This window comes from Sebastes fasciatus, chromosome 4, assembly GCF_043250625.1.
Source record: "Sebastes fasciatus isolate fSebFas1 chromosome 4, fSebFas1.pri, whole genome shotgun sequence".
Lineage (NCBI taxonomy): Eukaryota > Metazoa > Chordata > Actinopteri > Perciformes > Sebastidae > Sebastes > Sebastes fasciatus.
In genome coordinates, this window is record NC_133798.1 from 24,888,171 (window position 1) to 24,912,580 (window position 24,410).

Genomic DNA, 24,410 nt, shown 5'->3' on the forward strand with positions numbered 1-24,410 from the left:
AGAGAGAATCTGTCACAGGTATTCATAATCGCCCACTAATGCAAATTTCTGCTCGCCGCGTTCTGGCTCAGTGGACAAGATAAAAGCCTACAGAAATACAATGCCTTGTGTCTAAACTGAGTGCTTAAATGAGGGTATAAACCAAAACTGTCAGAAATATCTTCTCAATTCCTCCCTCATGGTATGTCAGCCCATGTGTTCAGGATTTACATGCTTTTTTAACACTAATAAAAACGATGGAGAGAAACATCTGGGAAAAGCTCTCAGATTCCTTTACTCAGGTGCACAGACTGAGACTTTGCCGTCAGACATCCCGCAGTAATGAGCAGAGGCAGGACTAAACCTTCCCCTCGTCTCCCCACATTCTCCAGAGTTTCTGTGAAACGGAGACAGAACTAATTCCCCGCTAAGTGGTTTATGTTTTATTAGCGAGCAGCTGAGTGATTAAAGGACATGTTGGACAAAGTGCAACCTTTCAGGCGCAAGTGAAAAATTTCTATAAAAAATAATCCACATTTTAATTGCCATCAAAGAGGCTCCGTTTCAGTCTTAAGGGCCTGACTGCGTTTTTTTTTTTTTTTTCATCCCGTAAACAAATTACGCATGACAAGTAAAACCTTGAACTCTTTAAACACGACAATGCTAATATGTTGCGCGAGCGGTAAAACAGTCATTTATTTAACCAAAAGGGCCATAAAGCAACAAAACAAAAGCAAGGGGGGTAATAATTAATGATATACCTGAGCATTTAGGTTCACACACAGCAGAATTGGATAACGAACGACTTGTAATTGAACAAGTGTTAGTATGTATGTCTGGGAGGAGTGTCTCTAATGTAGGAAAACTCCCTTGACAAACACCATTTAGCTGAAAAATGTCTGTATGATTATGCGCAGGGTGCCTGGGGAGAAAAAAAAGAATGAATTAATAAAACTATTAGCACACGGTGGAGTAGATGATGGAGATGCACTCTCCTTAGCCACCTGTAAGCGCTTGGAGAAGGGGGCAACCCTGGGCAGAGCCATTCTGCCAGCAGGGTTAAGAACAGCCTGACAGATTTGTTTTATAGTGCCATTAATATGATTCCACTAAATGCATTCTGCGCCTTCTCATGCAGATCCCCTGGCCAGCAGAATCCAGTACCTAATAATAAAGCACTCAGCGATTAAAAGTGTGAATAAAATAACTTAAAGCTGAGCAAGCATGGCAGCTCCCACCACCCACACTCTCCCAGGAGAGGGAGAAGGGATCGTAGCAGGAACAAAGGGACAAAGACACCCTCTATAAGAGTTTCTACCATCCTGTAAATTGATTAACAGGGGAGGGGGTCGCCCAGTCTACCAACCCAAACTACTGACTGGCAGACGTACTACCAGACTGCAAGGCTGCCAAATGCTCTCCTTTTATACACTACAGCAGATAACGGCCTATAAATATAGGCGTCACATCAGTATAGCACACATAATATTGTTGATGAGCCAAATTAGTGTAATGTCACAGCACACGGGGCCGTAAAATATCACTACTGTTGCCGCTAACTAAAAATTTGTTTAACGTGGTGCATTTCAAAAATACCCTTATTTTTAAGACTATGTACCATCCGAAAGATTTCATCTTGGCTGTATCTTCACTTCTCTCTTCAGTTTCACTCCACTTGGAAAGCTAAACAAAGCGAGGAGAGCGCCAGCCAGCATTATGAGGGTCAGTCATGGGGGCTGTGGACGGATGCCAGATTACGTGAACATATACTGAAAGAGTTTAACAAGACTGACTAACAGGCTGCAGGGTTTTGTGTATGTATGGTTGTCTCCGTGTGTGTGTATGCGGTGTTTGTGTAACGGACAGAAAAAAGGCCGGGATCCGTGCATGCGGCTACGCGCAAATGCGGTATATAGAAATAAAGAAAATTAATTAAAATGATTATTAATTTAAAAAAACAAATAGGAACCTCTAAAAAACCTTGACTACACTTCATAGAGATGGTCTTTTTCTGGGTGAAATCAAGGGCAGTGAAAATTAATCTGCATTACTTCCTCAATTAAAATACAAAAAAAAGGAGATTAATAATGAATCAAAGGCACAAGTAGCAGCTCAGCTCACGCAGGTCTTTTCTTTTTTCAGGCCGGCTGAAACAGAGTCTGGCTGAGGGCTTATGTTGGGGACAGCAGCGGCAGGCTTTAAAGTAGCTGTAAACGCAGAGCAATGAGACATGTAATTTGTGTTGAGCTCGGGCCAGTGTGGGGACAGGCTTTCAGGGGGTGTCGGAGGCAGAGGAAGCACAGATAAGATTTCTCTTCGGGGCAGGTACTGTGGAGTGTGTGGGCAGCCATGGTGCTCTGAGCTAACGCTGAATAAATATTTCACATACGCTCAGCTCAAGTCTTATCGACTGGGGAGAGAGAGAGGGAGAGAGAGAGAGAGAGAGAGAGAGAGGAAGAGGGGGAGAAAGAGAGAGGCTATATACCAGTGAGAGCAATAAAATGGGGAATCTCATGTCCCTCTTCAGCGGGACGAAATCAGTCGTTGGAGTGTGATGCAATTCACAATTCAATTTTTAAATCAAATATGCTACAGTATATAGTAACACTGATATTTATTCTATTTTAAGTTACTCAAGTTAAGTGGTTAGTTTTCCACTTTGTTTACAATTATTAGTATTATTTTGCTTAATGATAGCTTAATAAAAAAAGAGCAACAAAAGTACACATTTTAGTAATAAAGCCATCACTAAATATAAGCATAAACAATTCTATTTCTTTCTCTTAAATTCAAAACTAAAATATAAATCATAAAAATTGTGTCATATAGTCTAATTTCAGTTAATTCAGCGTTCACTATTTTTTTCTAATTTGTAAACAAAAAGTAAGCGAATGATGAAACAAACGCCACAGCTTGTAAGGACGCATGCACCGCACAGTGCAATAGTGATAGCAGCTCTTTATCAAAGCACTGAGGAAGAGCAGCCGTGCGAGTCAACGCATTAGCATTTGCTCACAGGGCCAGCTCTGGCCGTTGTCTCCCCGCCTGTCTGACACATGCCAGGGCCAGAGTAGCGGCGGTGCGAGGCTGGAGCGGGGCAGTCAGCGGGGGCCCTGTGGTGCCTGTCAGTGGTGGCTACACTGACCCTGCACTCCGGCACTGGCCACTAGTGTTTAATCCGTGTCGGGAGCGTTAACACTGAGCGACCTCCTGGGTGACAGATCTGCCATGCGAGCCTTTTCCCCCGAGGAGGTGGGGAGGGAGTGGCATGGACTCTCTCTCCCTGTCAGCTCCGCTCACACGCACGTTAACGCGCCGGGGCCAAGACCGGCCCCGGAACAGCCGCACACAGGGGCGGACAGGTCGCCGCCTCAGCTGCCTGGGGAGAGGTGTCCTCTGTGACTAGGAAGGTGGCGAGTATGTTAAAGGCAGTAATTATGATATGGCACACACAATGGGGTTAAACATGAAAACACACAGATAAAACCTTTACTGGTTTTATTCAGTGCAGTTAGCTATTAATACATCTTAGGACACTTTACTTGTTTCTACTTAAAAGTTTCTGTTTAATAATGCTAAATAATAAGGATGAATTTGGGGAGTTTAAATTGTGTGTTCTCAAAACTGAAATCCATGTCCTAAAAACGTGTAAAAAATAGAAACAATTTCACAGCTCTAATGAAGTGAATATTAACAGAGAAAGCTTATTAATCCCACTAATAAGGGGACATGTTTCAAGGTTACACATTCAGCCACCCTCCAGAGCTGTCAACTGACACATAGCCACTCAGGGCAGCTAAATAATAACACTGTGTTAAATCAGGAGGCACTGCTGAGCAGTTTGCAAGTAGTCATAGCCTATCATTTAATAATTAATAGATCTCAGACTCCGAACCATGAATACACACATCGCCATCACTGTCATCCTTTTTTTCTCTCCTACTAGACACATTCCCACTACGCAGTCTGTGAGAACTCCCACAGCCAGGGAGATGGAGAGTGTAACCCCCATGAGACCGAAGAAGCCCACTCCTTTAAGGCCTCCAACTTTTTCAAACAGAGAGAAAACAGATGCAGAGACGAAACAAGGAGACAATTCACAGGCGCGCACACAGTCTCGCTGTTCTCACAAAGGCTCGGCCACACTGCAATGCAGTAAACCACCAAATAGGCAGATCCAAGACTCACAAAGCATCTCATTTTCAGGGACAGTGTTAACAAGAACAATTATGACAACTCTGATTATGGCTTTGATCCCGGCCGGGCTGGTGTTCTGGTTAATGGCCCCGACTGCTGCGGCTCCACTACACAGGTGGTCTCCCGAGACCTCTGGAGCCAGATCTGACCCTGTCCTGCCCTCATCTGGGGAGACGATGATTCTATCAGCCTCCCCAAAAAAAAGTGCCCGATGCAGCTGCCAAGTGTGTTTACAGCTGCATCGCATCAAACATTCATCAAATGCCATCTTTACAGTGTGTGATGTGAGGCAATCAGCATTTCACAGGCTGTCAAATGGTGTCTAAAGCGGTTGCTACCTGGCAGTGACAAAAAGAAAACGGTTCAAATACTCACATAAGGTATACAGGTTTCTTTCTAGTCCAACTCCTGACAGATGAGGTACCTCATATGTTAAAATATTAATTCTACTTAAATACTTAAAGCGGTCTAATGACAGCAAAGCTCAAAATCAGCTTTCAAGTGTAAATGATCCCTTTTCTTTTTTCATCCATTTCATCTAAATCAAAATTGTTCTCAACTTTAAACTTCTGAAACGGATTAATTTGGCTGGCTAATGCATGCTCATTTAGCTTTTTTTCTTTTTTTTTTTTTGCTGAAGAAACTTGTGTCTCTCGGTGTAATGCACAGAATGGAGGATTTCACTCCAAGTTGTTCCCACGAACGGCTCCTGTTGGGAAAAGTAACTGATCTCCTCAGCGCCTCCGTTCACGTTTCCAGCAGTGCTGTAGCTCCATCTACAGGTCCTATTCTTGTGTGCAGCAAAGAACTCTGGGTGACCCCTCTGCAGTCACTGCTGATGTATAGCACATTCATCTCGCTCAGTCTTAGTGAAAAGCACATCTAAAGGCCGTTATTTTATGAAGATTTTAGCTGTCACATTTCCTCTCTCTCAGAGAAAGGAACATGCTGTTGTCAAACTCTTGAAAAGCGCAGATCCTAGGCTCATTACTGTAGCATAAACAAGAAGAGGGGGGAAAAAAATCAAAATTTCTTGTTTGTATTTCCGTTCACTGATGAAAATGTTTATGAGGATTTGCCAGAACTTTGTTTAAATGCGTGAGAAAGAATTTTTTTCTCTTTTTGTTACATTACCTAATTAGAGAGTTTCTATTTTAAAACTGCTTCACATTGGTGGAAAATCGAAGGCGACTTCAAACGGAATGGACTTCTGCTGATGAGATTGCACAATCAAAACAAGTAACCTCCCTGCACTCGCAAACAGTGACAATACTGCAAGTATTTCCATTCCTCACACACAATAACACTCCGTTGCAGCACAAAAACCAAATAAAACATCAATCTGTAAATGCTAAATTGACATGTTCCCTGGATGTGCAGCTTTCAGACTGCCACTCATGAGAGAAAAAGTTATCTTGATATGAACAAAGAAGACTTCTCAACAAAAAAAAAAGAAAAATCTTCGCATTCCCATTCACTTAGTTAACGTGAACCAGAGCGGTGATCCCTCATGTGGAATTTGAATACCACCAACAACCGCTTCATAATGCATACATGAATCTACATAAACAGGATACAAATGTAGACTGCATGCTGTGTGGAGGTCAGAAAACTGGCCTGTGGGACTGAGTGATATAATGGCTAAGTATTCCTGGTAAAGCACTACGCGAGCATCCCGCAGTCCCAGTAGAAACCACAGCAGCGGTAATGCATTACAGGATGTATATGGTGTAAAAGGGTAGGACCGGTCTGCCTGCTTGATAAATAATGTATTGTAATGTATATTAAAGCCAGACCCACCACTGCAGCGTTTCCTACCGGCATACCCTGAGAAGCCCTGCGCTGCCTGCCACGGTGGAAAAGAGCAGACACTAGTGGTATAATTATGCACATCTGAGAGGCAAGCAGAGGCCATCTGTCAATGTCTGAATCAGTTACCTTATTACCACTGCCTAAAGATATAAAGATAGGAGTGGGAGCTGCTTTCATTAAGGCACATGGTGGCATGCTGCTTCGGACAGCTCCAAACACTAACTTAATTGCAAATGATGACTTGGAGGAGGAGGAGGAGTGGCTGTACAGTGGCTACCCTTGGAGTGGGCAGGGGCACTAGTGTGGATAGCGGCATGGCTCTAGGCCTATAATGACAGTCAGTGAAGACCTTGTTGTTGCCCTCCCTGACTGAAGTTCAGAGTTTTTCCGGTTACTATCAATTGCATGCAATTTTTTACATGTGTTTTGCATGTTTCACTCTGCGTGTTACTTGTTGACAATATAATAACTCATTCAAAAGAAAGAACTTTCCACTCGTTGAACTCTCAGTCTGCTGATGAGTGGGTGATGAATACGCAGCGGCGGATTCTCTCTGTTTGGGCAACTCTCGCCGTGCACCTTCGACACTTAGACTATTTGAAGCGCACCTCGTGGCAGACAAAGGCGTACGCTGACTACTGTCTGCTTTTACAAATATCTGGTGCTGGTGTTAGTGTCTGAAAACAGAGCGAATGAAAAAGGACAAAGCAGCTACAGTCAATGTCACAAGAATAACCATCCGCACTGGCGCAGATGAGCGCAGATGACACACACAGCTGACTAAAATAAGATTGGGAAGCACATATACTACAGTAGCAATGATGACGCTGATGAAAATAGTGAGTCTTTTTTCCTTCGTTCTAAGATCTCTATTTGTGTGCTGCACTCCTAAACAGCAGGTGGAGTAGAAGTGGAAATGAAAGATTAGAGTGTGCCACCACACACTCCCATCGCCTGCGGAGGATCTAATTATAGGTGGAAGAAGATGGCCCCATCCCGCTGACCTGTCACCTGTCAGCCTGCCTATCCTCCTGCTCTCCTGCCCATATCCCTGCCTCGGAGTCTCTCGCTATCTGCCTTCGTGGACCGCACTCTCACCCAACTGTCTTCCTCTTTCTGCGCTCCAACTTTCTTTTTCCCAGATAGTAGCCTGCCTCCCACTCTATCCTTATACAATCGCCTGCATTGTTCTCCGTCTTCCTGTCTGTGTGTCCGCCCGCCTGTCTGTGTGCCTTGCTGTTTTAAAAAGGCTGTGATACATTGAGCCCGGCCATTGCCTGGGGGGATTTGCACCTCAGGATCAGTGAGAAGGGCTTACAGAATACACCAGGTATGAATTGCATGTCATTCTGAGACAGAGCAGACAGAAGAAAGGCGGTGAAAGGAGAGTTCTTCACACACCCTGTCTGTGACCGCTTCCTCACCCTGACACGGCGCTGGCAGGGCTTTCATGGCAAGTGTACACTCTTAATCATGACATTACATGTGCTGTACTGAGGGGGATTCACAGGGTGATTTAAGATTATTTAAGCTTAGGACCTTAGATCACATACCCTCATTAAAAACAGCTAAACAGAGACATTTAAACAAGGTTCAAATCTCGGAGGCAGACTGTCACTCCTCCACCCAAGGAAGCTGAGACTGTGATCCTCCTTACACCGTCCCCCGGGCTAGGAGGCTTTGCTAAGAAGTCAGATGTACAAACGCCCAAACCCTTCCCCTTCAAATACACTCTAATGTCATCAGAACTGAGGGAAAGCCAAGTGGGGTTTGATTTAAAGGATAAAGCACATCCATCACATACGCATGGGATAAAAACAGAAGGCAGACATTGTTTTTCATGGGAAAAAGACTAGCGAGGGAGAAAACAACTAAACCAAAGATTCTCCACCAACATCTAATTCACATAAAATGAAAGAGTTAAAACTGGGCTGCAGCGAAATGGGACAAAACTTGTTCGCCCCTAGGCTTAAAGAGAGTTCATTAACGTGAGGCAATGACTTACCAGAAAGGCTATTAGACTCCGTTGCGTGCTCTCCCATTGAAAACAGCTTTTAATGTACTGTAACGTGTACAGAACTGCTGTGCTGATTTTTCGAACCCGATATATATTCTGGGCAAGGACCTAATGGGAAATGATTGGAACAAAACACCGGTTAGTATCATTTGATACTGGACATAATGTTTATGACTTTGCAATGAAGTTCAATCAGCTTTACTATCCCTTATTTGCTTCGTGTGAAGCTAGATGTTTAAAGCCAATTAAACAAATTAGTTTGACTGTGTCCGATCCAAACTGCGGCCGTGTGTGGCTTTGTTGTGGCTACTTTATTATCGGGATGTGACGGGAACATACTGGCAAGCCTTTTTGTTCCATCTGCTAAAAACATCAATAGAGATAACCTTTTTGGAGAACTTTAGGTTTTCCTCCATTAATTTGGACTCCTTCGGCTGGAAGGTTCGGATACCAGCTCTGACCTGGGGACAAAGAAAGAACAAAATAAAACACTGCAGTTTTAACTACTTTTTGTCTTCACGCTATATGATATGGAACATTATCACCTTTCTAACAAGCTTGAACATATTTAGTTTGATCCTTACTTTGTTATAGATCACCTCCAGCACCAGTGTGATGGTTCCTTTTGATGCACTTCCCAAGTTTTCTTTCTTCAAGAACAGACATATCTGTTGCCCATTCTGGACCTTTTAGAATAAAAAGAAAATGTGTACGTTGTATATCAGATATTAATATCTAAGACAAACTAAATCCTGTCACAGCAGTAATGTCTGATCATAAACAAACTCACAGTCAGTAAAGGAATGGCCTCTTTCCCCAAAAAGTTTGGGGCTTTGTCTCCATTTTCATCGAGGAGAGTCAACTCTATCACATCATGAATGTCCTTTATTGGGCTGTAACATAAGAATCATTCACATTAAAATATACAACACAGAATAAGACAGATGTCCTGTTTTGTTTTCACCAGATGTCTTACTTACAATGTAAAGGCTTTGTTCCACTCCGGATTGAGGGTCTTGTAGATTGTGTGAGTTTGAAGTTTGCTGTTACCGAGCTCAACAACACAAAAAGGGTTGCTTTTTCCTGCAAATGAAAAAGAAGTGTTATTATTTAATGTAAAAAAAAAAAAAGCAATGACCATGAGGACAGAAAAACAGAAGTGAATTGTTGTAACGGATTACCATTGAGGTCTGTGGCAGGAAGATCATTTGCCTTTACAACTTTGACCTGAAGGAAGCCGACCTCCCCCACACACTTGTGAGAGTTCTTTAAGCTCTGGAAAAAGAAAGAAAATCATTCAAAACATGTTATTCAAAACACCTTTTATGAGCATGGTTCATAAATGTACCACATAAAATTGCATTCTTAACACCTGGCGTGTAACAGAATTATATTAATGTTATTGAAAATGTTCCCACCAGCGCTTCATTAAATCCATAATGACATATTTGTATTTCTTAATGAATCAGCCGACATTACTAAACTATAAATGTTATACTAAATATTTGGGGACTCTCTTTTTACATGAAAATAAACTAAAACAAAAAAATAACTTACAAATTTCTCCAGTACTGCGTCTCTCTCATCAGGCTTCTCCAAGGCAGCAGTTTCGATGTCAGAGATGGAGACTCCCCAGCAGGGTCTCAGGGTGACCAGAACCACCAGTCTGCCCTTTCCTGGGTTCAGCACATGAGTGTAGTGCTGCTTCTCATTAAGTGAAAGTCTCGATACGTCAATCTCAAACCTGACACACAAAAGAAAAATAGCTCAGTTGAAACATATAAGGCCAACTAGTTCTGTGGACGAGCCAATGTGAGCAAAATTAACACTACCCACCAGGAAATACTTACATCCCCCATGATTCCTCGCCCTTCCTCCCTCTCTTGGAGTACACCTCCACCTGCAAGGGTTCCTGGTTATCTTCAAACTGATTGAAGTCAAACTGCTCTCTCCACTGGGGATTGGCCTGAATGCAGAGGTTCTGAGGGCAGTTGAGACACAGATTCAGCACATACAGTAACGTGGAAACACACACGCTTTGACGCAATGTCAGCTTTAATGCATTATCAGAGTGAGCAGCTCCTGCATGACAGGTAGATTAAGTCTTCATTCAGTCCAACCAGAGCGAGGCAGGAGATGAGAAAGAGAGGTGTGCTGTGTGTGTGTGTGTGTGTCTCTCTCTATTTGTGTGTGCTTGTATGTGTACACCTCAGTAGCCACTCTGGGATTGTAAACACTGACAGCTTCCAATTAGAATCAGCTTTGTCCAACAAACAAACAAGCAGAGAGGAAAGCAGAGAGGTTTACAAAGAAATGACACGACAACACAAGACAAGTGCACCACAGAATCATCAGGGGGGAGGCCAACAAGTACAGGTAGATGAACAGGGCATGCTGGGTATGCAAATGAAGGCAATGAAGCCCAGCACCCGAGGCAGAGGGAGAAGTGAGTGGCAGCCTTGCCCAGTCTAATGAGCTGCCTCTGCCATGGCCCAGTGAGCCAAGGTGGAGGTGAGTCACTGACAGGCACCTGCTGAGAGGGAGAAGTGGGGAAGTAAGAGATAGGGGCTGGGAAGAAAGACTTGAAGTATAAAGAGCCGACATTAAAAAGACAGAGGAGCATGACTAAAGGGAGTGTAGGAGAAGTTGGAAAAGAGAAAGACTTTTAAAAAACAAGTCCAACCTTGCTCTTGTACTTCTGATCAGCGAGGCGAAAGCGGACGTAGATGTCCCCATGGCCCTGCTGCGGCAGGTCCTGACCCTCCACCAAGGCGATACCAAGCACCCCAGTCCACATCTGGTTCCTCAGCTGATTCCTCTGCGTCTCAGCTGGCCGCGGGGTTGGTGCGGCCAGGTTCTGCTGCAGGGCAAAGATACACACAGACAGTTTTTTTTCAAAAATGTGTGTGTGGACGCTCTCCCCCTCTGTTTACCTGCTCCTGCCTCAGCCTGGCACCTCATCATGTTCACAGAGTGCATGAAAGTAGGACAAAGGTCCACACTATACAGCGCATCTCTGTTGGAGCACATTACCACATCTCAACTGACAGGTAAGCCACACCATGGAGGCTCCTGGAGAGCGAGGAAGAGAGGGACGTCAGCGAGCAGCCAGATGTCCCTGGCTGTGACAGTCCCACTCATCACTGGCTCCCAGACTGAGTGTGGGGAGGCAGGACACTTGGCATACTGCACAAGAGACAGCAGGCAGCAGTGAGTAATGATGCAAACCGCACAGCTCTCTCTCATCAGCAAATTATGCATACATGCAGTATGTATGGCCAGTTTACTGCATGTTGGCAAATTCATCCAATATTTATTTAACCAGCAAAATAACAAATAGTTTCTACTAGAGTGAATCTGTGAAACTAGCAGAGATGTTGTGCATTCGAGGCCTCTTTGGAAATCAAGGACAAGCCCAGCAAATAATCCACTTCTCCTGCCGTGTGTCACAGAGGGAGTGAGAGAGAGAGGCCTTGATATGTTTCCATGTTAGAGTTCCCGTGAGGCCATGCGGTGATAGGCCAGGGCTGTAAAAACAAACAGCAGAGGGGTTGTGTAGGGCTGACTGTAATTAAAGAGCAGGACCGTAATCTGCTCTAGCCTCTTTGATTGCCCAGCTCCTTCGACTGCCCCGGCGACGCTGCTTCAAACAGCCCCACTACAACTCCCCTGCCACTCCGGCCCCTCCTCTTCACTACGGGGTCACAACCCACATTGCCACCCAATCCGGAGGGGATCAAAGCACATCTCAGGGACCTGAATTAACATGGAATACCACAGGCACGGCCCTATAAATATCAGCCCCTTCAAAAGAGGAGGAACAGAGGGAGTGGAGGAGCGATATAAAACAGGCCTCAGCCAAGTCATCCCAAGTGTTTATCTTGGACACATTTCTATCTCAGCGGCCAATAAAACAATTCCACTTAACTGTAAGTGGCCCCTAAAGAGAATCTATTCCTGGTCCTAAAAGGGCTGTGCGATTGCTTCCATATGGTGGGACAGCATGGGGACAAGCACGATGAGCTCAGACCCAGGTCCATTTGGCTGGTACCTCAGCACTGTCCATCCACAGCTGTGATATTACATCCTAACATCTGGGTTATTGCCCGCTATGCCTGGGAATTATCAGCATTGCCGATCTTAGGCATCCCACACTGGCAACATGCCTCGAACAGCAGAGCCCCCCTCCCGCTTCTCCCATACGCCCCCCTCCTGTTTGAAACACTATCACACAGCAGAGTTTTACTCAGGCACTTGCCATTCCCTGTCTCTGTGGTGGTAACACAGAGGGAGAAAACGATGTTCTGAGAGAGGGGGAGTGGAGCTGTAAGAGCTGGGTATTCAGCACTTCCAGGATAGGTGTTAAATGCAATAAGATATTGTACGTTTGTCAAAAATGAAATGGGAAAAAAATGGCATTGTTACATTGTTAAATTAGCACTGTGATTTAGGCAGCAGAACATTGTGAAGAGTCCCATCACACATTTCTGTCTCCCTTTGAGTATCTTTAACCATCTGTAGTGGATAACCTACAATGCGTATGAAAATGGCTTCATTCCTTTGTCATCTAATTTCAAATTGAGATTGTCTACTGGACCATCAAGAGACTGAACAGTGGCAGATGTAGTGACTACATAGGTGTGAATATAAACCCACTCGCTGCAGTGTGAGTCCCAAACAGCTACCGTCCTATTTCACTCTGAATCTAATTACAGCTGCAATATATTGAAAACCACTTGAGAGGAGATGGAACTTTGTTTACTACAAAACCAAATACTGCTCTATAATATTCATCTAAGGGCTCTTTCATAACAACGTATTCAGTCAATATTATTATTTGGGTTTTGATCAGAATGTAATATTGTACCGTATTTTTTTCACAGCAAATGATACCACTGAGAATAATATGCATTGCAAAAAAGGTTCACTATAAAAACCACAAAAGAAATAAGCTGTGCTGAAACCAAGGTTACACACAAAAGCCTGAGTCCTGAGCGTACACCTCATTCTTTGTTGCACCATAGTACAGTGAGCTACTGCCCCCTAGTGCTTTAGATCAGCGTAACCGGGAGCACTGCCTTGTAAATGATCTCAGGATGGCATTCTTAATACAATTTGGAAATTATTAAGTTAAAAAATAAATGTAATGATATACAAATCCATACCTTATTCTTCTTTGGTGGCCATTTCTGTGGGAAAAAAAATACATAAATCAGTACAGAAAAATTCAGGGAAGACTGCATCATCTATATAACTTCTTATTTCAGACATACTCTTACAGGGCTTCTTTTGATGGTGGCGTCTCTAAACATTAAGCAGACGTCGACAATGATAACTCCCATGTCATCTTCTTTACTTTTTGGATCATCGAGATGCAACTCCATTTCATAGGTTCTGTGTGGAGACAGAGAGGAAATGAAGATTAAAACTGATGACCACTTATGGATATCATTACGATAATCTATTCCTTAAAATATTAAAATATATTCCTCACTTGTACAATTCAAGATTATTCAGGGTAATCATGTTGGAACCCATGAACTCGTCAGCGGTCCGATTTTTATCGTAGACCTGCAAAAACATTACAAACATCATCAAGATCATAAACAGAAAACGGTGTTTCATTCAGTACAAGACCGCTCTGCTGCACTTCTATTCAAACAAACAACGCCTACCCGAACTTCCACGGGGTGCTCTCTGTCTCGAAGAGGATGGGAGAAGGACTCGTTCCAACGTGGGTTCAGGCTTTTATAAACCACTTTGCTTTTATAGAACTGCTTTCCTTCAAGTTTGAACTTCACATAAGGATCACTGGTGCCTAAAATTAAATACAAAAAAAAGAGCAAATCAGCAAAATAATGTTGTGTTGACACAAGTGGTAATCACCTTAACCACAGTGTATAAACACTGATTCACATAGCAATATATGGGGAAAGTGAATCATTAAATGCAAACTATGTTTACATCGTGTGGAACACTTTAATAATGTACACCGTGTATGAAAACACACACATGACCACACACACACACACACACACACATACACACCCTTCCCCCATGCTGGTTGTGTGAGAGACTGAAATATGTGAGGAGGAGCTGCACCCCACACATGGCTAAAACAGAGGGATGTAACTGTTTAATTGTGAAAGAGTAGAAACACTCGCCAGCATGAGGCAACCAGAAACCAAAAATCTAGAAGCAACCAGTGTTAATCTCCCAAGCCTGTTAAGAAAGTCTGTCTGCGAGCGGGGTGGGGGTATGGGACTTCTTTGTTTCTGCAATTGCATGCAGATTGGCCAAAAAATGAAAGCCAGTCCCATGCCTTCATTTGTATAGGGGAATAAAGGGGTGCTTGAGAGAGCCTGCAGGGAGGCTTGAATCACATGACAAAGGCCCTGTGGGGATGGGCTGTCAGGCCTGTCAGCTCCCCACTCCAAATGAACATCTCGTAAAGGCAGGCAGGACCCACAGCAGCTCCACCCTGCCAGCCTGTGACAGGGAAACCTCCAGGCAACTTGACAGGAGGAGAATGTGGCAGCTAGCAAGGAGAAAAGCTCTGGCATGACTGAGAACGGTGACGATGGAAATTAATGGGAAAAAAGGGGAGAACAAAAAACCAAGGAGTGGGGGCTGGTGGCGTGGGTCCTTTCAGAATATGTAATGACAATGTATGCCATTGGTGAGCCTTTGGCACGGTGTTGATTGTTGGGCAAACAGTGGAGAGACAGGGGGCGTGTGGGGATTGCATCATCGTGGTGCCATCTTGTCAGGGAAAGTAAGGTCTCAACTAGCAGGGAGTAGGGCACAGGGCTTGGAGGGTCTTCTGCCACCAAGCAGGGAAAAAAACGGTTAAGCATCGTGCCAAGAAGGAAGTCCTTTCACTGTTTCGCTGTAAGGTGATTTCCCAAAAGCTGCAGGGGCTACAGCAACGTATAATTTTGGTTAAAACTACAGAATAGCCAAAGGGTCAAAATTTTCAATTACATAAGATTGATGTAGCTGTACAGACATATCATGATTTTCTAGTATGAAATGCATTTATCAATCTAAAATGACAAGTTTTAACTTTTTTTACTTTGAGTGAAACTGATTATGTAAGTCCCAAAAATTGCCAAAACAAATTGTCAGTAAATAGCCACATTTACAGTATTACTGTAAGACCGCATTTTCTCATGTTGTAGTTCCACTTCTGGCCACCTGAGGTTGCTGCTTTCCCAAAGCAAACTCTACAGAGCCTCAGGGAGGCCTCAAGATGAGTGGAAATTTGTATTACACAAGTCTCTTGTCTCACTGTCTTTCTCTCTCACAGATCAATATCATTGTAATCAATTCTCAAAAGATCATCCAGTTATGAAAATCAGCTCATCCAAATGTGTTAAAATCTGGTTCATGCTTGATTCTACACCTGAATATGACAAATAATGCTCTACTTTAGGGTGAATACATGAATAAAATATCTTACAACTTTAACGCTCCTATATAAAACCATATTCATTTCCAACATCAAACCTTAAGACTCAAAATCATTTCAAAGAAAAACTGTTGTGACCTGTAATATTGTAAATACATGATCATTTGTGATTTGTGATATGATGAAAAAGAAGAATTATGACAATTTGACAGAAGAATCAACAACCATTACACCTGAAATACCATTCAAAATCTCAGCTGTTTAAATAAGTTGCAAAACCAGTGGTATCATGTACAGATCATGTGTTCTCTTGACGTAGCATGATCGTCTGACTTTTCGTCATACTGGTCTGACTGCATACTTATCTAGTGTCTTATTTTCTTTGCGCACAACTCGACAAGTCGCGTCATACTCCACAAGTAAACACATACGTTAACCGTCCTTCTTCTTTATACTTAACAACACATTTTCCAGTCACAACTTCCCACTGTCTAATTGTCTCATAATCACAGCAAGATTAGCCAGATTAACCTGCAGCGTTTCATCTAGGGCTCACCCTTTAACTGTAGCCACACACCAACGCACAAGGAACTGCATTCTTCTAAGTACAAGAAATCTGATATGGCATCTTTTGATCTGTACTGTTCCACCCAAATGGATTCCACATTTAAAAGAACATTTTGATGTTAGCTTATCAAGATTTAGTAATTATCAGCTCAAGATCTAAGCGAGACGGCGTCTTAGTCTTACAGGTTTGTGAAAGGCCAGGACTTGTTTTGACCTACCGGAGCGCTTGTCTCTGATGACCAGGTTCCTTCCCTGCTTCAGGTTGATGTTCAGGAGGTATCTCTGGCACGGGTCAGGTATTTGGAAGTCAGGCCCTGGTATCATACCCTGCTTTGAGGAAACATTCACATTTATATGCTTCCTCATACCATATACTTGGCTTACTTCAATAGGCAGTCGAGTGAGTACTCACAGAGTTTTCCAGAGGATCTTGCATATTATCGTCAAAGAAATCACACGGTTCACTGGACATCTACATGGAAAAAGGTTGCAATGACATTTTATGAAGCATCAGAATGGCGTGAAGTTTCCTACTTACTTAAGCCGGAAGTTTGTATTTCTCCAAAACAGTTATATCTTAGATCACATAAATGGCTTCAGTTTAGTAGAAGTACCTTCTATCAGTACAGAAGCGGGCGAAACAAGCCTGTTCCATTATGGTCCTTGATCTGCAGGCCAAGCCTAAACTTGAGACCCTTACCTCTTCAAATGATTTTAAATATAGAATAAAGGAAGTGGTCACTGCTAGTTGCAGTTGCTTCAATCACATATCAAACACATGATCAACATGCTGCCCTGTTAATGCACTGTATGATGCAATGTATTTAGTCGTACCTATTGTTGCTGCCGTGATTCTTGTTATGTGTTGGATGCTGCTATTTGACCCTGTCTTGGCTAGGTCTTACTTGGTTTAGGTTTAATCTCAATGTAACTTCCTAGTTAAATAAAGGTTATATATAAACAATTAAAGCAGCAGTTGGTAAATATGATAAAAAGTTCTTTTCATAATACGGTCACTATATCCTGACAGAAGTGAATAAGAGATAATCTTTAAATAAAAATGATGTTCCTTTGTGTCCTCTTAGTATTCCTAATGGCAATTGCAAGATTTCAATGTGTCCGAAGGAAAACAACCAATCAGAGCCGAGGACTCTCTACAGCAGCTGTTAATCACTGCTCGCGGAATTTGAGAACGTCAACCAAACTGTCAAACTCAGCAGCGCTGATCAAATAAGAATCAAATGAACTCAATTGTTTTCAGAAACATATTTTAGTGTACTGTTTGGCTATAAAATGAGGAAGTTGGTGACCCGGCCACCATGTTGAAAACAGTCGAGCCTAAACCAAGCACCGCCCACCAGCCGGAGCAAACTTTATAATTTTACAGCTAAACGGTACACTAAAATACTCATTACAGTAACAGAATATTGATTCATATTCGATCAGCGCTGCCTAGTTTGACCGTTTGATCGGAGTTCATGAGTTTCGCGAGCAGTGATTGACAGCTGCTTTAGCGACTCCTCGGCTCCGATTGGTTGTTTTTGTTCGGGTGCAGGGAAATCTTGCAAATGCCATTAGGAGCACTAGGAGGAAACAGAAGAACATTATTTTTTTCACAGATTATCTGGCTCATACTCTACTGTCAGGATATAGTGAGTGTTTCATAAAAATAAGTTTTTATAATATTTGCTCAAAGTTACATACTGCAGCTTTAATATAGTACAGTCAAGCTGAGATGTCTAGGTGTGTGTACCACTTTAATTACAATCTATTTCCTCTCAATGTACGCTCTTTGTTTATCCATTTCAGAACATACTTTAAATATTTGTCATGACAATAGATAATAGCTTTTAGGGACACAAGTAATGTGATTACAGTTTGTAAATAGTGCCAAAGTGAGATATTATCAGTCTCTGTGTACTTTTTACAGAGCTCTCGACAGCACATTGTGTCTCTAACTAGTAACACAGGTTTTCAACTGGTATCTAAGAGGCATCTAGACAAAAGAAGACACACTAGTCTATTAGTTTCAGCAATACCCAAGGTGCTGTATAAAGTCAAATCCCAAGTGGTCACTCACTTTACATTTAACACCAAACATGGGAGGGATGCTTTTGATATGTAGCACCAGAGGTCTGAATAGTATACTGTCACAATACACACTATGTTTATATGTCAATGCTACAGGGATACAGTGTAGTAAACCCACAAGCCTAAACTCAGGTTTAGAAAAGGAATGTCGATTTCATGCCATTCACCATACTAGAGGCTGAGGACTCTTAGAATAACAGCTGAAGTGGGTGAAAAACCAAACCACACTATTAGAAAGTGAAATAAAAGCATGCAAATGTGACCGATGTGAGAATACATTACATGTTACTGACTAGAGCACTAGAGCTTGCATACTTTTATTTAATTCCTTTGAGATTAACACTTTCATTTAGGTTTCTACAACACTAGAGGTTTTAAATGACTGTATATGCACAGGACTGGACTAGTTTGGATTTCCATCTGTTTGATTTATCACCGTGAAAGGATACCACTACTTTGACATGCATTATACATGTAGTTAAATACGCTTGTATAAAACTAACCTCCTCTGTTTCTTCCAGGGCCTCCTCATCCTGGGCTTCTTCTAGCAGAGCCTCTTCTATGGTGAAGTCTCTGATCAAATAGGGGGAGACTTCTTGGTCGCGTTCCTCCGAGTCTGTCGTCCAGGGCATGTTGACTCGCTCCTCAGTAGGACTTCCACCGCCAGAGTCCAGAGAGGTGCCATCTGCACTCTCCAAAGGAGTACTCAGGGTATCTAATATCAGAGACATCGAATCTGCAGGAGTAGTTGCTCTGGTTCTTGGCGGAGTTCCTTTTTCAGATGCTGGCTTTCTATACTCAAATGATGGGTTCTTCTTTAGTGCGTAAGTGTTCATTTGGTCTCCCAGTGAGCTTGCTCTGAGCAATACTGCAGCAACACCACCTGAAGACACTCGTTCTCTTGAGGCGTCTTCACCAGAGAGACTCACTCTCTCTCCAAGGTCTGGTCTTGGTGGAAGTGCGCTGGTAAAAACAGATCTTGGTGCAGAAATAGGGTCAAAAGTGAATTTAGGTACATTCCTTCTGGGTTTTTTATCTACTTGTGCATACAAGCCTTCTCGAGTCACCCTGTTCTGGGAGCCTGAATTGATCATATCCTCCATTTCCTCATAAAGTCCCACTGGTGCACTCATTCTATTCAAAGCAACATCTGTGCGATCCTTGAGACCTTTGAGTCTACTTTCTGGGGCTGACTCGTTCAGTTTGTCTGTGTAAAGTGAACCATCGGCGATAGAGCCACTTGTAATAGAATCAGAATCACTCTGACCAGGAGAGTGGCCAAAGTAGATGGCATCATTGGGAGTGGACGACAAGTGGTCCACGCTGTCTGTAGAATCCGCTTCACCTGGCAACAACCTTAAATCTGGCACAGAAATACTGCGCCGATGGACCAGGTTCCTTCCCTTCTTGGCAAGGGCCTTCTTCCCTGGCTTCTTCAGGTTGATCAACTTCGTCTTCAGACGTAAGTTCTCCAAGAAGTTTTTCTTCTTCGCATCCATGTTGAGTGATAACTTTAAAAAAAACAACAACAACAACTGTGAGATCAAAATCAATTGTGTTACATGCATACAGGCCTAACAGTGTCCTGATATAAACTACATGAGCCAAATGTAAAATGTACTAGAGGTGGCCACTGATTAACGTCATAAACACATCTTCAAAAACATATTTCCTATTGTGTCTTGCATTCCAGTTGACACTTTGACTCGAATACAATTTTATAAAGGCAATCTATTACTGTACAGTAGGTCAAGAAGTAGTAAGTAGTTGGAGGATTTGTCACCATACACAGACAATAGTAAAGACATCTCTATTGTTTATCTGCCATCTGAATCTATTTAACCTGCCTTAATAAAACACAAGCAACGCCTACCTATAACTACATTAAATCAGCTAAACCAAATGTAGGTGGCAGGCTACATAATCATATAAAAATCTTACCATTAGCGCGAAGCCTAATACAAATTTCTGAATAAACTACTTCACCTAAATTATTCTACATGGCATTACCTCATAGATTATTCCAGTATAATTTAGACAACGAAAACATGATGCTATACCTGTCCAGTCAACCTCCGTCGAACAGCTCGAAAGAGCACCGAATCATTGTCCACCGGGAGCCCCGGTAAATTTCCAGAGAGGCGGCTCAACCATTCTAACTATGATGACAAAGAGGAAGAGTTTCGAGCAACACATTATGTAGTTCGTGCCCTTTCCTGCTTCAAGACAGGTGATTGGTGGAGAGGCAAAACTGGTTGAAACTAGCCATACCAGTTTCACAAGGTGAGTTTCAACGACTATGAGAATGTGTCAAGTGTTGAGTCATATCCAAGTTTTTGTAATGGATGGAGCTACAGTATGACTTCAGTTATGTGGGTCAGATAAGAAAAGAAATATGTGACAATAAATAATGGGTTACATTAGGACACAGAGCTTAAATGCACACGGAAGCACCGACGCTATGATGAAACAGTCCAGCTCACAGTACAGCAAGTTTAACAGCCTGTTCATTGCCTGTTTGTTTGTTGTTGATTTGAATACTTATTTGCATTTGTGAGGCTATTTGTCTTTTTTAAGACTTGCATGCATTGCACTTCCTCCACTATGCGTTCTCTTATAGCTCCAAGTATTTGAGGAAAAAATACATAATTCCATAATCTGTCCTAATTCTGCAATACAACTGTCCTTCTTGTCCGTCCAAAACGGTCCCAAAATACTGCTGATGGATTCTACAACATGACTGAGGCATATGAAATGTTGGCTATCTGTTCGTCTTATCTCATGTCTGATCTTCAGCACGGATCTGGCAGTCGGTGGCTGCCTTGTCATACCAAACTCCATTTCTCTCACACAGCCCCATATTTGTTTACAGTGGAACATGGTTTAGCCTAAGCTCGTCAAAAGTGAGCATTTGTGTTTGCAAAGTATAAACTATAGCTTTCTGTCCACACATCGAAGCTAATGCAACAGACCCACTGGTGTTCACTCTCTCCCTCCTTGTCTGTGCCTAACAGTGGAGACTATATGACAACAGATGTGTTTGAGTCTGGACTGAGTCTTGTTCAATATTTGCTGATGTCTTAAGGAGATCAGGCCCACATGAAAGAACCCCAACTTGGCTCCCAGTTGAAAGGCAGGACTGGGGATCTGAACAGGGCAAGCCCCTATGGCAGGTGGCCTGTCGCCCTCCTTCTCACACAACTCAAACAGCCCCAAAACCCTGCTTGGTTACTCTACACATGCACACTGGACCAGATCCAGCCTGCAGCACAGCTGGTCTGATGGACAGCAAGCCAAGAACATGCACTTGGGGACAAATCTACTGAGTGATGCACATACAAGGCCTTCGCACTGAAAACAACCATGAACGATTGAGGTTGTCAATTACACAGCTGACCTAAAAACCCCTGTTTGTCTCGCAATGTTTTATGTTTTGCTACTCAAATTAATTTAGTTGAAATGTTTATTTACAGGCCACATTAGAGTAGCGATACCACAATGAAGAAAATTCAAATAAAGGCCAGCATAAAGTGGTAAAATGTACTTTTACACCGAAAAGTAAGAGTGCTTTAACCCTCTGAAACCCGCTGCGATCCCGACCGACTTTACTGTCTTTCAGAGGCTGTAACAGGTTCAGTTTAAGAGCTAGAGTGAAGCTACCTAGGGATAAATTACGCTCCAAAGTTGGGCTAAATTTTGGCGAGTAAAAACTGGCATGGTCATTTTCAAAGGGGTCCCTTGACCTCTGACCTCAAGATAAGTGAATGAAAATGGGTTCTATGGGTACCCACGAGTCTCCCCTTTACAGACATGCCCATTTTATGATAATCACATACAGTTTGGGGCAAAAACATGCAGTTCTTTGCATACAGTATAAATGTGTTATTTTCGCATTTATTGAAATTTGACCTCACTGTATAAAATGACCTGTGGTGACCTCTAGGATAATCACAGCCTCATGAAACTTTACAACATCAAACTACAGACCTAGAGCATTAAGAGGATGGATGGCATTCCTAGGTAGATTGACAATAAGAGGGTTTCTGAGCAGTTTCTAGAACAGAAGTGCTCGCCAACTAATCGCCAAAAAATGCAATTCCTCCAGAAATCTCCAAATGTCAAAAGTATTTGAAACCAAATCACAGCATGGCTTTTTTCTATGGTGTTCCTCGAGGTTTTGGTGTCTTAATGTGATATTTTGGAGCGATTATTGATAATTTTCTATCAATTCTCGAATGGTAAAAAAATTGCTAAATTTAAGGTAGCACCAAATCTGTGTAAGAAATGCTATCAACCCAACTTATGAGACAAACTGGAGCAAGGGAATGGCCATCATATACTTCAATAGTAATGTTCTAAGCCCTTATACACTTTTACAATTTATTTTAATTAAAGGGGACATATCATGCTCATTTTCAGGTTCATACTTGTATTTTGGGTTTCCACTAGAACATGTTTACATGCTTTAATGTTCAAACAACACATTATTTTTCTCATACTGTCTGTCTGAATATACCTGTATTCACCAACGGAATTGCATTGCTAGGAATCAGCTTGGGGCCACGTTTACTTCCTGTCAGCTGATGTTATTCACATACACTGCGACAGGAAATAAACTGGGACACATTTAGAATGTTTACGTTTAAAACTGTGAAATGGTCTAAATATTGTTTATTTGTGACATCACAAATGGACAGAAATCCTAACGGCTTGTTTCAAACGCACAATTTCTGAATACGGGCTGTGTGTATTTCTCCTTGGATTGAGCGTTTTGATACTTTCACAGTATTTATATAGCACTTAAACCTGCTTTTTAATTGAGAGATGTGAAAATCTCACTTTTTACAATATTGGACCTTTAATTAATTCATGTTTATGTCTGATTTATTACTAGAACAACTTGACACACATTGCTGAGATGCATCTCAAATGAATCTCCAGGTTCCACTTCACCCCTTCTATATGTGACATCTACTGCTGACATGCTATCTCCCCCTAAAGACCTCCTGTACCCCCCTAAAAAGACAAAAACGGGTCTATTGTGGGTCTCAAAGCAATGCACATTTTTACCTGATGTTGACGTTTCAGTTGCACCTCGATATAATATCTCCAGTTGTTGGGAACTGTTAGCTTCAGTAGTTTACTCAACTTACCTTTACCTCTCAGTTAACAAGATGCAGTATCACTCTGTGGTATCACCCATGAATGTTGGTATCACCACCAGGCCAGCAACCTGCAGGTCTGTGTAATCCATTGTATTACAGTGCCTCCTGCTGGCCATACTGTGGAAATACATGAGCTCTGCTCTAAAAAGGGAAATATCACTAGATGTCACCTGTGAAACACTTTGGTCTCAGCTGAATGTTGCTTGCATTTGATCTGTATAAATATCAATATTATGTGCAGTCCAGAAACAACCTCAAATACTGATTCAACAGTCTTGAAGTTATTGACAGAATCAGCTGAAGGCTATAACTTCAAAGTTACAAATAAATCCTCTTGCTAATAAAAAAAAAGAAAAAAAAGAAAAAAGAAATATAAATATAAATCCTCTAGTATTAGACTAGTGCTGCTGTCACCAGTGGTGAAAAATAACTATGCACATTTAATCAAATACTGTAGTTAAGTACAATTTTGAGGTAATAAAGTAAAAGTATTTTTTTTAATGTTTTTAGTAGGCCTACACTACATTTTAGAGGGAAATATTATTCTTTTATCTTATAGTTACGATTCAAAACATCTGAATCGACCCAACCTACTGTATAAATTAGTTACAATTAGCTTCATTGCAACCAGCTACATCATCAAAAACATCTGCTTACATATGAAGGCAATAGTATAATAATCCAATAATATAATCTATATGATATTACACACATAATGAGAACTCATTCTTTTTACATTTTGATAATACAATTTTACTTTTACTTAAGATTTTTAAATGCATGTTTTTGATTACTTTTGTGAGAGATAAGCTTGACTTTTGATTTTATTATTTATGATTATTTCATTTTATTTATGTATTTCTTTTCGTATGTATATCTATTTTTTCAGAGTTGTATTGTCTTCTTGGCAATATATGTATATTGTAAAATAAAAAACCCTAAAAAGTTACATTAAAATAAAAGATTCTAAATGCAGGACTTTTGCTTTTTACATTGTACATGTAGTACTTTCATTCATTCAATCTAGTGATTTTATTGAGAGTATGTCAGAGAATGTTCTTACATTAAGTCAGTGAGATGATGTTAACTACATTACATTACATTACATTGCATTACATTACATGCAGTTTGTATCACTGTGTATATTTAATATTGCGGTAGCCTACTAAGT

The 24,410-nt window shown here is 41.8% G+C and overlaps 1 protein-coding gene across 6 annotated transcripts in view; it reads right to left on the reverse strand.

Moving 5' to 3' along the window:
- mctp2a (multiple C2 domains, transmembrane 2a) overlaps positions 1 to 23,232 on the reverse strand; it is a 35,611-nt gene extending 12,379 nt beyond the window's left edge. Inside the window, exons 1-17 of one of the 6 annotated variants that reach the window (XM_074633025.1) lie at positions 23,145 to 23,232; positions 18,578 to 19,585; positions 16,396 to 16,455; positions 16,202 to 16,313; positions 13,681 to 13,823; positions 13,500 to 13,576; positions 13,285 to 13,399; positions 13,171 to 13,194; positions 10,689 to 10,865; positions 9,856 to 9,986; positions 9,563 to 9,749; positions 9,187 to 9,280; positions 8,986 to 9,088; positions 8,796 to 8,898; positions 8,590 to 8,691; positions 8,392 to 8,466; positions 7,994 to 8,113 (exon numbers count right to left, since the gene is read on the reverse strand). In XM_074633025.1, coding sequence (XP_074489126.1) covers positions 7,994 to 8,113; positions 8,392 to 8,466; positions 8,590 to 8,691; positions 8,796 to 8,898; positions 8,986 to 9,088; positions 9,187 to 9,280; positions 9,563 to 9,749; positions 9,856 to 9,986; positions 10,689 to 10,865; positions 13,171 to 13,194; positions 13,285 to 13,399; positions 13,500 to 13,576; positions 13,681 to 13,823; positions 16,202 to 16,313; positions 16,396 to 16,455; positions 18,578 to 19,573 — 2,619 coding nt within the window. In that variant the 5' untranslated portion in view covers positions 19,574 to 19,585; positions 23,145 to 23,232. Of the gene's footprint in view, positions 1 to 7,993; positions 8,114 to 8,391; positions 8,467 to 8,589; positions 8,692 to 8,795; positions 8,899 to 8,985; positions 9,089 to 9,186; positions 9,281 to 9,562; positions 9,750 to 9,855; positions 9,987 to 10,688; positions 10,866 to 13,170; positions 13,195 to 13,278; positions 13,400 to 13,499; positions 13,577 to 13,680; positions 13,824 to 16,201; positions 16,314 to 16,395; positions 16,456 to 18,577; positions 19,586 to 20,134; positions 20,262 to 23,144 lie in introns of those variants that run through there. The other 5 variants (XM_074633020.1, XM_074633024.1, XM_074633021.1 and 2 more) reach the window with 5 other exon arrangements.
- Between the last annotated feature and the right edge of the window lie 1,178 nt (positions 23,233 to 24,410).